The sequence below is a fragment of the Mustela erminea genome, chromosome 3 (assembly GCF_009829155.1).
Source record: "Mustela erminea isolate mMusErm1 chromosome 3, mMusErm1.Pri, whole genome shotgun sequence".
Classification (NCBI taxonomy): Eukaryota; Metazoa; Chordata; class Mammalia; order Carnivora; family Mustelidae; genus Mustela; species Mustela erminea.
Window position 1 is genome coordinate 89,157,107 of NC_045616.1, and position 18,011 is coordinate 89,175,117.

An 18,011-nucleotide genomic window follows, 5' to 3' on the forward strand; every position below is an offset into this window, starting at 1 on the left:
CATTTATCATAAAAAGGAGATATTTGAAATCTGCTTTTAAAAAAAGAATCAGAAAGTAGGAAGGGCAGTTGAGTCTTCTACTTCTTCCACCTACTTTTTTGCTTGCACTTGGAGCTAGGTGAATTAAGTATTCACAGAGGAAAAGGATTCACAAAGATACCTTTCTAGGAAGGCATTTTTTCCTTGTATGTGTGCCTCCTTTTCCCAGGCAGATTCTCTTAGACTCCTATGATTATTTTACCACTTTGGTTTGCTTAAATAAGTAAATACAAGACAAAACAAAACTACCTGAAATAGGTTTGTGTCATCATCTGCTTTAAAATTCTCTGATGTGAACTAAAGTTCTTTGATGTGTAGCATTTAAATGACATGCTTATTTCTCAGTGATTGCCATCATTTTCATCAGGTATTGATCACCTTTGTGCAAAAGACATCTAGAATTTGGAGATACATAGCAGTAAGAAAAACATGGTTCTTGTCTTCAAATAACTGCATTCTGATTGAAATTCAGTTTCTTTGAAAATGATGGATCCTTTCCTTTTAAGCATCACAGCATCATCTGGGATTGTTAACAACATACAAACAATTTGGAGTGTGTCATTGTTATTTAGCATTCATTCTCTGATTATATTAAGGCTTTACACGTTCACTGGTTACTAGATTAGATACCATGTGAAAGGTGCATTTTTTCTCTGATGTTTATGTTGCAAATACAATTTACTTCAGAGTAAGCATCTGATTTAATATTTCATAGTCCTTAAGGACATACATTTTGGCATCAAATAGTTTAGATTTCATTCTTGACCCGGTCACTTTCTATTTCTGTGACATTGAACAAGTTGGCCTAAACCCTCAGTTTCTTTGTCTTTAAAAAGGAGAGAATACCATCAGAAAGGATGAATACCCAACTTTTGTAGCAACATGGACAGGACTGGAAGAGATTATGCTGAGTGAAATAAGTCAAGCAGAGAGAGTCAATTATCATATGGTTTCACTTATTTGTGGAGCATAACAAATAGCATGGAGGACAAGGGGAGATGGAGAGGAGAAGGGAGTTGAGGGAAATTAGAAAGGGAGGTGAGCCATGAGAGACTATGGACTCTGAAAAACAATCAGGGTTTTGAAGGGGTGGAGGGTGGGAGGTTGGGGGAACCAGGTGGTGGGTATTGGAGAGGGCACGGATTGCATGGAACACTGGGTGTGGTGCAAAAACAATGAATACTGTTACGCTGAATAAATAAATAAATAAATAAATAAATAAATAAATAAAAAGATAATATTAGTAATACCTGTCTCAGGGTTGTCGAACAGATTGAGTGAAAGAATGCCTTTAAAGGACTTTAACTATATTCTCTGGTATGTAATGTTAAAATTATGGCCTGTGATAAGAGGCATGACTGCCTAGTAAAAGGTGTATCTTTATTTCCCCCCAACCACGTGGTATTTGCACAGTTAATGAGGTGAATGAATAGCCATCTTGAAGAGAGTAAGTAGTCACATAGGCGTATATAGTTTGTAGCTCAGTCTTAGTACTAAGATAGGTTTGCTTTTTTTTTTTTTTAATTTTATTTATTCATTTGACAGAGATAACAAGTAGGTGGAGAGGCAGGCAGAGAGAGAGGAGGAGGAAGAATCAGGCTTCCCACCAAGCAGAGAGCCCGATGCAGGGGTGGATCCCAGGACCCTGGGACCATGACCCGAACTGAAGGCAGAGGCTTTAACCCACTGAGCCACCCAGGCGCCCCTGGTTTTGTTATTTTTTAACGGTTTTATTTATTTGTCAGCACAAGTAGGGGGAGCAGCAGAGGGAAGAGGCAGGCTCCTCACTGATCAGGGAGCCTCAGTGCAGGACTTGACCCCAGAACTCTGGAATCATAACCTGAGCTGAAGGCAGACACTTAATCAACTGGGCCATCCAGGCCTTCCCTGAGATTGGTTTTAAACTAGGCTTTGCCCTTGTTGGATGAGCTTGGATATGGGAACCTCCTAAACTTCTGCTGCTTCAACTGTAGTGGGAGAGGTATGAATCATGTTAGCTATCCATAAGTGTTTAAGTATTTGTTGATATAAGGAAGGTATAAATAATGTGAATGTTGAGGAGAAATGTTTTTCATGTTGGAAGAAAGATCAAGAAAAGCATTGTGGAAGATAAAGCATTTGACCTAAAAAAAAAAATGCCACATAGATAAGATTGGGGAGAAAAAGATAATTTCAGGTAGAGGGACAAATAGGTAGAGACATGGAGCCTATGTGCTAAACATTGTACAAAATACATTTACACATGTTCTGACTGGATCTGTTCACTAACCCTCTGCTTTAGAGGTGGCTGAAGCTTGTCTCAGAAAGATTCTGTAACTTTTCCCAGGTTTCTAGCTGGGGAAATGGTTGAGCTGGGACTTGAATCCAAGTCTGACTGATTCCGATGATCATACTCTTCACACTAAACTTGATTTGCTTCCAATTACAGGTGGATAATTTGTACTAAGGGTAGAGGAGATCTGTGGGAAATAAATTGAGAGAAGTTGGAACCACATTACTAAGGTCTTTGAATACTATGCTAAGGAGTTTGGACCTTATCTGGCAGGCAGTGGAAATCACTAATGGTTATTGAGTAATAATAGTGGTAGTGAGACTGTTAATTTAGAAAGATTAACTCGGTAGCACTGAGTGGAATAGATGGCAGTTCAGTGATGTTTCAGCTGACAAGGTTAAGAGAGCTTATGTTAACCAGGTAAGAAAATGAGAGCATGAGCAAAGAGGTAGTGCTGGAAATAGGGACTATGAGGGAAGTTGTGAAAGTCTTAATTGTCAAATGACTGGGTATGTGGGAAGAAGAATAGTTGCATCAGAATTACTGTGTGACTAGGAGGATGGTGATAATGCTTGGGAATGGAGAGAAGAGATTTAGATTTAGGTATGTAACATAGTTGAAGATGCTGGTAAGTACAGTGATGTATGGTTTCTTTGCAGATAGCTTTACAAAATGATTACTGTGCTGGGTATTCTCTTTTTGCCCCTCTCGGCCCACCCACCACCTTTCTTTTTCTTGTGTTCTTGGGAGCTTGATTCTTAAAGAACTGTGTACTTTTTTGGCTTCTCCTTTTTTGGTTTAGGCAGTGGGAGAAACCAGCAGAGAGAAAGAGTGAGAGAAAGGCAAGGTGTACATATTTGTACCCCTGTTCCCCAAATACACATACTCCGCAAACTGGTTTCCAGTGGCCACAACTCTGTTCCAGTGGCCCTCTCTTACAGCTCTAGGTCTTTTCTGGTTCTGATAAACACTCAGTCGTATAGCTGCTTCAGGCTTGCTGTTGCTGGTCCCAAGATGTTTGTCAAACATTGTTGATTTTCCTGTAACTACACCCTTGTAAATAATTCCTTTCATGAATACCTCAATAACTCTGAGTGTGCCTTTATCTCTTCCGTGAAAAATTTTAAGTCCTTTCCCTATTTTCTAATGACTTGATCTCCCAGGTACCATCACCCTTGGAGAAGATAGAGCTATTGTGAGTTGCTGTCCTGTCCTGAGTTTTCTCACATTGTTTGAATTTTAGTGTCTCCCTATTTCCTACTATGTTAGGTTAGATTTATGATTATTTTCCTCAATGATTCAGCTGAAAACAGAGCAGTGAACAAGAGCCCAAAATCCCTGCCCTCAGTAGAGCTTATATTTTAGTGGAGACAATGAAACAATAAATTATATGGTGTGTTGGCAGATGATGAGTGAACGGTATGAAAAAATTACCTTGAGTAGGGAGTGCTGGGACGCCTGGGTGGCCCAGTCTTTAAGCGTCTGCCTTTGGCTCAGGTCATGATCCCAGGGGTCCTGGGATCAAGCCCCGCCTTGGGCTCCCTGCTCAGTGGAGAGTCTACTTCCCTCTCTGCCTGCAGCTCCCTCTGCTTGTGCATGCGCGCTCTCTCTCTAGCTCTCTGACAATAGATAAATAAGATCTCAAAAACCAAAAACAAAATGGAGTAGGGAGTGCTGTAAGGATGCTTGTGAAGAGAGCGCATTTTAAAATAGGGTGGTTTAGGTGAGTCTCTCAGAGAAAGTGACGTTTGAGGAAAGACTTGAAGAAAATGGGGGAGTGAGCAGTGTAGATACATAGGGGAAGAGCATTCCAGTTAGAGGATTAGGAAAGCAGAAGCTCTGGGGTGGGATTGTGCCTGGTGTTTTTGAGGAAAAGTAAGTTGGTCATGGTGGCTGCAGATGGGGGAAGAGGAGGAAAGGAGTGACTGATGAGGTCAGACGGGCCAGACCATGTAGGCACTTACAAGCTGTTGTAGGATTTTAGCTTTGACCACATGAATGGTGAACCATTTCAGGGTTTTGAACAGAAGAATGTCATTGTCTGCCTTGAAGTATAAAAGAGTCTCTGGCTTTCCGTCTCTTAGAACAGAATTCCTGTTCCTTTGGTATAGTTGCTTTCAATGAGGGTTAATGTGGAAAGCAATGAGAGCAACTTGGCTGAAGGTATAAAAGACCCACAATCTCTTTAATTCTCTGTGTTTGTGTACCTCCTACATACATTTACATATGAGACAGATTGATTCTTTTTGGCTGAAATGAATCTTAATTGCTGCTGGGCTGTCTTTAGAGGGGATGCCTGCAAGATTGGCTCTCGTTGGGGCACCCAGATTTAAGTAGTGTTCTTAAATTAATGGAGAATGGTGGTTCACTGTGTCTAGACTGTGTAGCAATCTGATTTATGTTAACTACCTTTTTTTCCTTCTGGGAGTCTGGAATTTTGATAAGTGCTAGGTAGTGGATAACTATAAAACATTGAGTATTGAGTTCTTGGGCAGAAACATCACAGAGGACAGAGCATGGTAAGGAGAGAGCATAAAGAAGCTTATACATGGATTCCTCCAGACTGCCTGTGTCTTTTTTTCTGTATGATTGGACTACGAATACTTAACCATGTGACTTTTAAACTCTAGCTCTTAGTACAACACTTAGTGTTGAGTTCTGTGATTTCTTCTAGCTAGTCTCTCAATGTAGGGTTGGTCTTGGGAATACCAGACACAGCCAACTACGAATACTTAACGATGTGACTTTTAAACTCTAGCTCTTAGTACAACACTTAGTGTTGAGTTCTGTGATTTCTTCTAGCTAGTCTCTCATTGTTGGATTGGTCTTGGTAATATCAGACACAGCCAACTTTTTTTTTTTTTTTTAAGTGTAATCAAATTAAGTGGAAAACATTGGGTTGTGGGTAGAAGGTGCAGTTTTGGAAAACATCACAAAGATCAGCCAGCCCTATGTTAAGTGGACAGCTCTTCTGAGAAGTTTCTACTTTGTTAATTTCTTTTCTCTAAAAGCTCTAGGTCTTTTCATTACTGCCTCTTCTAGCAGTTTTGAGCAGCTTCTGGCATTATTGAGTCTGGGGAGACTCCCTGCCATCATGTAAATTCTTTGTAAGCAAGTTTATAATAAGAACTGCCTTCTGTCAGTCTTTAAAATTATCTAAGTGAAAGAAATTTTTGACATAAGCACCATAAATAATTCTTTAGGAATAAAAGAGGTGTAACTATTATAAACAGTAGCATCCCATGACAGATACAGTTATGTCACTATGTTAGAAGGATCACATTTTGTTTGCTTGTAAAGTCTCTGCAGTGAAATGTGTAGCAAGTTGGTCTGATTTAGTGACTTCATGTTACCATGAAGTTATTCTGTCCTGATCATGTAATAAGATTTTCATACAGGGAAGATGAGACTTGCGTCACAAAAGGGAGATTGTGGCAAAAATGCCGTGACATATCTCTTCTCAATCTCGACTTTCTTTCTGACTTCAGAGTCACAGTGGTTGCCTTTTAATCTCTGGATCCATATAGCTATGAACTTGAAAGCTTTTATTTTCAATTGGCAAAACTATTTGTCACCTTCCAATTGACTTTAACCACAGTTTTGTACTTTGACAGCTGAAATTGCACGACAGTAACTTCTCCATAGGCTAGGAAAGATGATGAATGAGGAAGGCAAATATGGATATATTTAGTAAGAACCATGAAATTATATCCTTTGGCTCTAGAGCTCTGGTACTAGGAATTTAACCTAAGAAAAAAATGCAAGGAAAACAGTTTTTGCACAAAGGTTGTTATTATGATATTGTCTATAGCAAGAGATTGAAAACTATAAATATTAAACATTAGGGAATGTTTACTAAATAGTGCTCTGTGAAAAGGTGAAATGTTAAAATCTGGTGTCCATCAGCAGGTGAATGGATAAAGAAAATGTGGCTTATGCATGCAGTGGAATATTACTTAGCCGTAAAAAAGAATGAAATTCCGATATATGTTACAATATGGGTGAAACTTGAAAACATTATTCTAAATGAAATAAGCCAGACACAGAAGGACAACTGAATGATTACACTTCTATGAGGTCTCTAGAATAGGCAAATTGATGGAGACAAAAAGAAGGATGGAGATAACCAGGGGCTTGGGTGAGGAGTGAATGGAGAGTTACCATTTAAAGGAATTCCTTTGGGAATGATGTAGTTCTGTACATGGTTAGTGGTAATGGTTGCACAACATTGCGAATGTAAATGCACTGAACTGTGCGCTTATAATTGGTTAAAATAGTTTTATATGTATTCTACCACAATAAAAACTTATTATAAAAATATGTAATAGCATATATTATTTAATGTGGCATAATATGTCAGTATATTAAAGTGGCAGGATTAAACCAATGTTTTATTTTTAAAATTTTAAATGAGGTCATGAGAAACAAATTAGTAGCAACTATTTACATTTATGAATACCTTTTTTGAAGTTCCACAGAATTACTCATCCACCTTTATTTCTGTTCCTCCTGTCTCCCCCAAACTGAAAGTTTTGTTCTCCTTCACTGAGTTCCCATAGTTCCTCTTTTTTACCTCTCTTGAACCTCTCTCTCTTTCTCACTCTTTTTTTTTTTTTTTTTAAACCGCTATTTATATGTCTCCATGTGTAATTTCCCCAAACCAGCTTGTAAGCTCTTTGGCCTTCTGTTCATGTAGGATTTGTGTTCTAGCTCCCTGGCACACCCATTGCATCGACAGAGTTAGATAGTCAGTGAGGCTGAATTGTAGGAATGCAGTTGTAGAGAGTGATCACAATATTTGAACATACTCGCTCATGAGTTTTACATTATGTTAAGCCTGTGCCTGCCTCCGTTCTCTGTATCTGCTAGTTGTGCAGACCTGACCTCATTCACATACACATCACTGTATTCTTGATTTTGTCACTATGTTACATCTGTATTTTACCTTTTCATGTAAAAAAGCCCAGTTTTCTTTGTACCCAGAAAGGAAAGAACCAGAGAGGGGGAGACAGGAGCAACAGTAAGAGCAGCTAGAGAACAGCTACCTATGAAAAAGATATAAGTAGGAATTAATGCTTGTTCTTGAACACAAAGTTCAGTGAAGGAGCATATTCTTCACCCCCCCCCCTTTTTTAAGCCATTTGGTGTAGTAATTAGATCTAGCTTTTGTTATGAAGACATGCATGAATTTACCAGCAGAGGGCACCAGTTGCAGGTTGACGATTGGAGAGAGGAAGGAATTCTTAAAGATCCTGAAAGATGAATACTGTTATGCTGGAAATAAAAAATAAATAAATAAATTAAAAAAAAAAAAAAAAAAAAAGATGCGTGTTTGCCATGTACTTACTGTGTGAAGCACCCTGCTTGCTGCTATAGTTGGTCTGGTTTTTCAAAGAAAACCTACTTACCCTACTTTGGGGTCCAGTGGTGTGCCTCTAGGTTTCCTCAAGACCAGTGTTTGGTTAAGCCTGATTGGTAAGCTAAGGGACCAGAGGAGTCTAGAGTGAAAGACTCTGTAACAGTAAGTGTTTGGAAGCTTTGGATACCAGCCTATATTAATATCTTTAGGAGGTTCAAATGCTGTTGTTCCCCTTTTCCCGGTGAAGTGAAAGGGGCATTAGGCCAGGCATCTGAGAATCTGGTTGCACATCCCACTTGGCTTCCTACTAAGTGCCTGGGTGATCTTAAGCATGCTTTTTTTTCTCTCAGCCTCAGTTGGCTTATCTCTAAAATGGAGGTAGTTCCTGCTGTGCACAGTAGTTAGTAGTGGGTTTTGAGATCCGGCAGACCTGAGTTCGAACCTATGGGCCGTGGTCAAGTCATTTTACTCATATCCTTTGTTTCCTCACTTATATGTATGTATGTGTGTTCTGGTGGACTTATATCTATCTGATTACTTTTTAAAATAAGATATACCTGTTGATCTCATTCACCAATTTCTCCTTCCCCCAACTCCTGGTTCTGACAACGACCAATCTGTTCTCTGTATTTAAGAGCTTGCTTGTTTTTTTTCTTTTTTTTTTTTTTTTTAATTCACATGTAGGAGAGATCATATGGTATCTGTCTTTATGTGATTTATTTCACTTGTCACAATGCCCTTGAGGTCCACCCATGTTGTCACAAATGGCAAAAATCTCATTTTTTATGGCTGAATAATACTCCATTGTGTGTATGTATATGTATGTATACCAGAATTTCTTTATGCATTCATCCATTGATGGACACTTAGCAACACTTTCTGTACCTTGGCTGTTGTGAATAATGGTGCATTGAACATGGGGTTACAGATATGTAGTTATCTTTTTGAGTTAGTGTTTCTATTTTCTTCAGGAGTAGAATTGGTGGATCATATGGTAGCTCCATTTTTTATTTTTTTGAGGAACATCCATACTGTTTGCCATAGTGTCTATACCAATTTACATTCCAACCAACAGTGAATAAGGGTTCCTTTATCTCCACTTTCACCAACCTTTGTTATTTCTTGTCTTTTTGATACTCGCCATCCTAACAGGTGTGAGGTGATATATCTCATTATGATTTTGATTTGCATTTCCCTGATGATGAGTGATGTTGAGCATCTTTTCATGTACCCTTTGGGCTTTTGTATACCTTCCTTAGAAAAATCCTTTTCAGATCCTCTGAATCCTCAAATTGGATTGTTAGTTTTTGTGCCATTGTGTTGTATGAATGCCTCCTTATTTTGGGTATTAGCCCCTAAAAAGATGATTTACAAATATTTTCTCCCATTCAGTAGGTTGCCTTTTATTTTGTTGACTGTTTCCTTTGCTACAGAAGTATTTTATTATGGTGTAGTCACATTTATTTCTGCTATTGGTGTCAGATTTCTTTTTTAAGATTTTATATATTAGAGAGAGAGAGAGAGAGCGAGCGCACAGGGGGAGGGGCAGAGAGGAAGAGAGAGTATCTCAGGCAGACTCCACGCAGAGTCTGGAGCTTGAGGAGGGCTCAATTCCATAACCCTGAGGTCATGACCTGAGCCGAAATCAAGAGTTGGATGTTCGGGGCACCTGGGTGGCTCAGTGGGTTAAAGCCTCTGCCTTCGGCATGGGTCATGATCCCAGGGTCCTGGGATCGAGCCCCGCATTGGGCTCTCTGCTTAGCGGGGAGCCTGCTTCCCCCTCTCTCTGTCTCTGCCTGCCTCTCTGCCCACTTGTGGTCTCTGTCTATCAAATAAGTAAATAAAATTAAAAAAAAAATAAGAGTTGGATGTTCAACCAACTGAGCCATCCAGATGCCTCTGGTGTCAGATTTAAAAAAAATCATTGCCAACACCTGTATCAAGAATCTTACTACTTATGTTGTCTTCCAGGAGTTTTATTATCTTAGGGGTTATGTTCAAGTTTTTAATCCATTTTGAGTTGATTTTTTGTGTATGGTGTCAGATACTTGTCCAGTTTTATTCTTTTGCATGTGGCTGTCCAGTTTTCTCTACACCATTTATCTAAGGGACTGTCCTTTTTCCCATTCTATATTCTTGACTCTTTGTTCTAAGTTGATTGACCATATATGCTTCAGTTTATTTCTAGGCCCTCTGTTCTGTTCTGTTGGTTTATGTGTGTGTCTTTTTTTTTTTTTTTTTTTTTTGCCAATACCATATTGTTTTAATTGCTATAGCTTTTATAAGATAGTTTGAAATCAGGGAGCATGATGCTTCCACCTTTGTTCTGTCTCAAGATTACTTTGCCTATCTGGGATAGTTCCAGACACAATTTAGGATCATTTGTTATATTTCTTTGAAAAATGCTATTGGGGGGCGCCTGGGTGGCTCAGTGGGTTAAAGCCTCTGCTTTCAGCTCAGGTCATGATCTCAGGGTCCTGGGATCGAGCCCCGCATCAGGCTCTCTGCTCAACAGGGAGCCTGCTTCCTCCTCTCTCTCTCTCTGCCTGCTTCTCTCCCTACTTATGATCTCTGTCAAATAAATAAATAAATAAAATCTTTAGAAAAATGCTATTGGAATTTTCACAGGTATTGCATTGAATCTATAGATTGCTTCAGGTAGTATGGACATTTTAATGACATTAGTTCTTCTAATCGTGAGCCTAGATATTTTTCCATTTTGTTGTCTTTTTTTAAATTGCTTTTGTTAATACCTTTTGGTTTTTAGTATATAGGTCTTTCACCTCCTTGGTTTAATTTATTCCTAGGTATTTCTTTTTGGATAGAGTTGTAAATGGAATAGTTGTTTTTATTTCTCTTTCTGATAGTTCATTATTAGTATATAGAAATGCAATAGATTTTTGTATATTGATTTTCTATCTGCAACTTTACTGAATTTGTTTGTTATAACAGAGGAAGTCTTCCAAATGCATTTTATGAGGGCAGAATTACCCTGATACTATAACCAGACAGGGATACCACAAGAAAATTAGAACATAGATGAACATAGATGCAAAAATACTGAACAAAATATTAGGAAACTGAAGTCAACAATACATTAAAAGGATCATACATTGTGATCAAGTGAGATTTGTTCCAGTTTGCAAACATAGATCAATATCTGCAAATCAGTCACTGTTAAATCCCACATCAACCAAATGAAGGATAAAAATTACATGATCATCTCAGTAGATGCAGAAAACACATTTGCCAAAATTCAGTGTCCATTTATGATAAAAACTCTCCACGAATTATGTGTAGAAGAGATGTACCTAAACATGATAGAAGCCATAAATGCCAAGCCCACAACTAACATCATACTGCGTGGTGAAAAGCTGAAAACTTTTCCTCTAAGATCAGGAAGAAGACAAGGATGTCCACTCTCACCACTTTTATTCAGTATAGTACTGGAAGTCCTTGCCATAGCACTCAGACAAGAAAAAGAAATAAAAGGGATTGAAATTATAAAGGAAGAAGTAAAACTGTCACTATTTGCAGGTGAGATGGAATTATATATAGAAAACTCTAAAGCCTGTCAGTTTTTTGACAAACTGTAAACAAATTCAGGGGTGCCTGGGTGGCTTACTTAGTTGGTTAAGTGTCCACCTGTGGCTCAGGTCATGATCTTGGGGTCCTGGGATTGAGCCCCACGTCAGGCTCTCTGCTTAGCTGGGAGCCTGCTTCTCCCTCTCACTCTCCCTCTGTGCCCTCTCTCTCTCAAATAAATAAAATCTTTAAAAAAAATAAACAAATTCAGTAAAATTGCAAGGTATGAAATCCATCTACAAAAATCTCTTGTGTTTCTGTAGGCCTCACATTTAAAACAGGGATAATGGCTCATTCTCATAGGTTTGCTGTGATGATTAAATGAGAAGGGTACCTATAAAGCCTTGAGTGCAGAGTCTAGTCCCAAGTAAATAGTCCAGGGTTGGAAGCTGCTATTACTTTTCAGGCATGTACTCTTAAGTTAAAGGTGATGAGGGACATGAAACACATTGTAAGTTTTAAAGTGAGACGCAAGTGCCATGTATGATTATCCTCTTAAAACTATGTGTTCTTTGGCCTTCAGAGGAGGAGTCCTGAGGGAAGCCACGTATTCCTTGAGATAAGGTGCTGTTCTGTTTATCTTTTGACTTCTCTGAGCTTCCAAGTTCCTTTTCAGTTTCCTCCTGGCTTCCTGGGGCAGCTCGAACAGCTTGAGGGGGAAATCTACTCTTTAGGTAGTCCAGAATCTCAGGAGAAGTTCTGGTGATACAGATGTAGGTGGGCCTTAATTTAGCTCTGGTTTTGCTTAGTTCTTGGTGGCCTGTTGGTAGTGGGGATCATTGGCGATGTGGACATGGCTCCAGGGGAGGCCTGGGTCCACGTTTCTGGCACAAGGTACCTTGGAAGACTTTCTTCTTGACCTGAGAGCCGAAGACTCATGGAGCTGTAGTTTGGTAACATCAGCATAGGCCATGAAATGAACTGCTGCCAATGGTTCCTGGGCCTTCATTGCAGGCAGCGCTGTCTGCTGAGTCCTCTATATACTTTTCTTACTGAGACCTCAGGATACTTGAGGGTCAGTACTATTATTGTCTTCTTTTTGCACTTGAGGAAATTGAAACTTAAATAGTGTTTTGCCCAGAGTCGTGTTTCTGGTAAGTACATTTGGATCCTGGTCTTTCTCATTCTGATGGTTTGAGCTATTCATTGTTCTAAGTGCATAAGGGTCACCTGTGAAGTTCATTGAAATTCTTGCTTCTTGGGCCCCAATTCTATAGGTTTGAGGGTTTTTTGTTTTGTTTTGTTTTCTGTAGTGTTTTTGTTTCCCCAGATTTATTGAGATATAATTGATGTAAGATAAAATATACCCATTTTAAGTGTCTGGTTTGATGAAACAGTAGCTGTGTACAGTCATCTAAGTATCCTTGCGGTCAAGATGTGAAACATTTCCATAACCGTAAGAAGTTTCACTGCCCTTTTTGATCTCCTGACGTGTACAGTTTTAGATGTCTAGGCAGATGGTTCTGATGTGCAGGGAGGTGTAGGGACCACTGTACTGTGTTATAGAGCCTGCAAATGTGAGAAACCGAATGCCTGAAAGAGAGGATGAAAGTGACAAAAAAGTTACTTAAAAGAATGGCTGGCTTATCAAAAAGAATGAAATCTTGCCATTTGCAACAATGTGGATGGAACTAGAGGGTATTATGCTAAACAAAATAAGTCAGTCAGAGAAAGACAACTGTCATATGATCTGACTCATATGTGGAATTTAAGAAACAAAACAGGATCATGGGGGAAGATTGGAAAAAATAAAACAAGATAAATTAGGGAGACAAACCCTAAGAGACTCCTTTTTTTTTTTTTTTTAAAGATTTTATTTATATGACAGAGATCACATGTAGGGGGAGAGGCAGGCAGAGAGAGAGGGAAGCAGGCTCCCTGCTGAGCAGAGAGCCCAACGTGGGGCTCCATCCCAGGACCCTGGGACCACGACCTGAGCTGAAAGGAGAGGCTTTAACCCACTGAGCCACCCAGGTGCCCCAGAGACTCTTGATCTTAGGAAACAGACTGAGGGTTGTTGGAGGGGAGGGGAGTGGGGGATGGAGTTAACTGTGTGATGGAATGCATTGGGTGTTACTTGCAGCTGATGAATTAATGACCTCTACCTGTCAAACCAGTACATTATATGTTAATTACTTGAATTTAAATTAAAAAAAAAAAAAAGGAAGAGTTGGCTTTACTGTCTCTAGATAAGCTATTCTCTTCTGGCTCCTTGGGGAGAGATGGTGTGTGAAGAATAGAACTTGGTAGACCAAACTGGGTAGACCAGTTAAAAGCAAAAACAAAAGCAAAAACCAGTTTCTTTTCCTAACATGGTTTCTTCCTGAGCCACATAAAGCTGAAGAATTCTGTACCAGCTTGGTGTGCATGGCTGGTTGATTGCTTTGGGATGGAGAGTTGGGGCCACTAGGTGCTATTGGTAAGCTGTGGAAGAAGCCTTGGGTGTGGGATGGAGGGCTGGGTAGTGGGGGTTAGACACCATTGCTGTCAATCCAAGGATGGGGCTTCTTCCTACGCAGACCCCACTTTGCTTCTGTTGATTTTCTCCTGCCACAAGAATCCAATAGCATCTCTTCATCTGAAGTTCAGTCAGACAAATAAGCCCAAAGCAAATGAGTTCAGACTGTGGCCCAGAGAACATTTGGATAATAAAGTAGAAAATGTAAAATATGGCTCTGAAATTAGAGTGGATGAGGGTGGGAACTTTGTCTGAGGAATCTGCAGACTTGGATTCTTGACTCAACTGTGCCCCTGGTTTTGGTAGGTGACCTTTTCTAAGTGTTCTCTGTTCTGTGTGCCTCCATGGATAGAGTGAGTTGTTAATAAAATATGTAGGTGGTAGTGGTATGTTTTCAGCACAGACACTGTAGTGACATCGGTTAGCACAGCAAAAGTAGGTTGCGAAGGAAATGCTATAAAATTTTTATACTGGCTGTCAAATAAAATCTGTATATCCTCAGCCTCAAGTATTTCCTTTTCTGATCTCCTTTTTCTTTTCTCTCTGGTTTGTTAGATGTGACATTTCCCCCCTTTCCTGTATGGTGAAATGGTGAATGAAGGTATAAAGTTATAAAAGAGAGACTTACCCTATTCTCATGTCCCTTTTACGAATCACTCAGTCGTCTTCCTGGTGGATGCCTGCACTCTGGCACGGATTCTGGGATTCAGTTTCCTTATTTGTGGTGTTCAGCTCCTCCTGATCCCCGTGATTCACCTCAAGAGGAAATATCTGGAGCAGAGCCACAAGGCTGATTAGAGGAGGAAGGGACGGATGGAGAAAGATACGAGGGGTATTGTTGTGGAGAAGTGGTGATCTGGGGCCGGAGGGTGTAAATAAAATAACCCAGACCTCTTCTCGTTTGAGAGTTTGGGGAGTGCCCCCATCTCAGAGGACCCTGAGTTGTCTGTAGGAGGTGATCATTGAGCATAACATCTTACCGTTTTGAGTTCAGGAGGCTATAAAGATTCAGTGACTCTTAGTTTCTGGCACCTCAGTGTTCCCCCACCCCCCGTTCGTTCCACTGTTTCAAGGCTTTGTAGCAGTGAAGAAATTTAACAGGTTCAAATTCTAAAAATCATAGATTTCATGATCATCTCTCCTACTTTCACATTATGTTATCCTCCCTGAAGCCCCCTACAAAATATTAGAGGCCAGTCAAAACTACTTCGTAAGCATTCCTACAGATGAATAAGAAAAACAGAGCATTTAAGACATTTTCAGAATCATGTGATTTTTGGAGCTGAAAGGAACTCTGGACCGATCCTGTGTTAGGGATGAAGGGCTGAGGTTCTGAGTAGGAGGAGTACTTGCTGCAAATCACTCAGCTAGCCAGGAGTAGTACACATCCTGAAAATCCCAGGTGTGACATGGATGGTTTGAGAATAGAGATGCTCATGTATGGTTTTTGAGGCATTAAGCAAGCTTCTGAACCCATTTCTATGGCTAACCAATCGGCCACCAGGGACTGATGGCTTCAGTTTCCTCTAAGCCTCTTGGCTATGGTTAGGAGACCCAGACTGACCTTGTGCCTTCCCAAGATGGTATTTTAGAGTTAAGTAAGTCTAAATCGAGGCTCAGCAGCTGGAGATTACAGGGTATGAGAGATCTCTGGCTGGAGATGAGGGTTCATTGGGAGACTTACTAGTTGGAGCCACAGCTGAAGTTAAAATTTCAGTGCTTTAGGAAGGGATTTTAAGGCCGTGCTATGAAATTTGCGGTCTTTTGGTACGGCATAGGGAAATCACTGTGTGCAGTGTTCATTGTCATGGCTTTGCTGCAATCGTCTTTGGCCCCTTGAGGCAAAAGGCGGTTTGTTTCAGTTTCACCTCGTCTCCTGTTCTCTTTATGAAATTTCTCTCAGCATTCTCAGTTATATCAGGCTCTTCTCCCCTAACTTCTCTCCATCTGTCAGACTCTCAGAGTTACTGTAGATTTTGTGAGGAGGAATTGGAACGTGAGCTGTGACCTACAAGCCAATTTCCCCAGGTGGATAAACTCCACTACAGGCCACAGAGGGGCCTCCTTATTCCAGTAATCTGGCCAGGCTGACGGACTTGTAGCCTGTGGGGGCTGGGGAGGGGGCGGGGGCCAGTATTTCTTGGGCCGCTAAGGAACTGCCTGAACCTTCGCAGTGCAGGCACAGGAGGCGGGAGCCCCTGGGGTGATCTCGTCGCCTGTGCTGGGGATGCCTGGGCAGATGTGGAGGCAGCTGGAAAGGTGGCACCGCACTTGGATCGCTGGGGCCGCGCTGTTCCTAGGAGACGGAGGAGCAGCAAGCCTGCGGGGGAGGGGGAGCAAGTGGGTTGCTGCTTTTAGCAGCTGAAAGGGCTGCAGGGAGCTCTGGGTAAGACATTTTCTGCTGCTGCTGCTGCTGCTTCTGCGGTAGAAGCTGCTGGGAGTAAGTCAGAGGAAGGAGGATCGAGAGGGAGGAGGCTTCGTTCGCAGCCATGCTGAATCACTGTTGCTGATCAGATCTCCTGTTGGTTGGCGGGGAGAACGGAGAACAGAGCTAGGATCTCCGGGTGCATGCACAGTTCAGCAGCTGCCACCCCAGCTGGGCCTCGCACAATGGACGGTGAAAGGTATGTATGGAATAAGTGTGTGTTGTGGTATGTGTGTGCGCGTGTGAACGTGTACTTGTGGTGCAGCTACCAGCTTTTATATCTGCATTGGCGAGGCAGGGTTGGAAGACCTGGACACTGATGGATCCCAGTGGGCGGCGGAGTCAGAGGAGGGAGCCCCTTTTTCCAGAGATCTGGCTTCTGCAAAGGCAGGTCTGGGTGTGCTGGGCAGTGGGGCCCCCTGAAAGAAGGGACTTCCTGGCTGGTGTTTGGGGATAGTTTTAGCATGGGCTGAATCAGGATTGCCTTTCTCAGACTGTTTCAAGGAGGCGTTTCCCTTTCTTGGGTACTTTCCGGGGGGTAGTGTTTCTTTGGTGAGGGGTTTCTGATGTCACAGCAGGGTTGGCCTGGCAGGGACTGCTTTCATTTTCACACCAATGTGCTCAAATCTTAAGCGATCCATGCTCTTGTCTATCCTAAAAGGATGTATGTGCGTGTGTGTGTGTGTGTGTGCCTGTATACACACACAAGTTCAAATAAGAAGGAGAGAAACCCATTCAGATGACAGTTGCTCTGAACTGACTCTCATTTTCATTGAAAAGTTTATGAATGATCCTGGAATGTATGCTCTAGAGGAACTCTTGCTTTTTCTATCAGGAATTGCTTATGACATAGGAAATCCACCGAAGGGAATTGGAGTACTTCTGTTGAGCTGGAGCTAACTAGCGAGAGTTTATTTTCTGGCAGGCACACGCATGTACGTTTTCAACTATTATCCGAGGACCTGATTCTTTGATTTCGGAGGTGCTCAATGCAGTGAGGGGGCGGGTCATTCCTCTGTGCTAAAACGTCTCCTTCTGCCATGTCAGCCTCTTCGTTCTGTGGGTCTGCGGCTGGTGAAGAGCCCGAGGCTTGCCATTTTCCTTGAGGGTGATGGCAGGAGGCCTTAGGCAGGGAGGGGTGAGGTGTGGCCCTGCACCACTGAGGGGAGGGCTGCTGCTCTGCGTTGTCGGTTTGATGCAGATGATAACTGGCAGGTGAAATGATAACCGGTGTGCCTAACTCAGCACTGGAGAGGACCTCAGTAAACACTTTCCTTTGCCCATACTGGCTTGACGTCTGCATCTCATGCGGCAGGGAGTTGCCATTAACATCTCTAGACCCTGTTAGAATTAGCGTGGCAGTGGGGTGTCTTCCGGTCTAAAGAGGCCCTAGACACTGCGTTACTTGCTATGACTGCCACAGGATGAGTCTGGGACTTTTAGTGTGAGTGTGCTGCTGATGCAGCTTCTGCTTCCGTGCTGTCTGCAACAGGAGCTTAGATGTTGGACTCCATGGGGCCTACTGGGCAGCAGAGCATCTGAGGGCCTATCTCCTAGGCTGGGTGCAGGGAGGGCGGGGGTGTCCTCACCTTCTGTTGGTCTGATACCTAGCAGAAGGGCAGGGGTGATGTGAATGGCGCTTTAGGAATTTTGGATCAGGCCGATTTGCTTGACTGGTGGCCTGAAAGGTCCTTGTGAGTTGAGCCGCAGCAGATCAAAGTACTGCTTCCTGAGCATTTTGGGGCATCTGCTGTGTTCCTGCCCTCTTTTCAGAAACGTAATGATCCTTTGCTCTCTAGGAGATCTCTTGTTCTTCAACACTCTGGTGGCTTTCTGCTGGGATGGCTGATGTCCTGGCCTTTATGACCCCTGA

At 41.7% G+C, this 18,011-nt stretch overlaps 1 protein-coding gene across 6 annotated transcripts in view; it reads left to right on the plus strand.

The window, feature by feature from the left end:
* The window catches only part of KLHL3 (kelch like family member 3), a 259,558-nt gene that overhangs the window by 130,741 nt on the left and 110,806 nt on the right, over positions 1–18,011 (plus strand). For 2 of the 6 annotated variants that reach the window (XM_032336625.1, XM_032336627.1), the window contains exon 1: positions 15,446–16,337. The exons of the other annotated variants lie outside the window; for them this stretch is intronic. In XM_032336625.1, coding sequence (XP_032192516.1) covers positions 16,282–16,337 — 56 coding nt within the window. In that variant the 5' untranslated portion in view covers positions 15,446–16,281. Of the gene's footprint in view, positions 1–15,445; positions 16,338–18,011 lie in introns of those variants that run through there. 6 annotated transcript variants of the gene reach the window in all.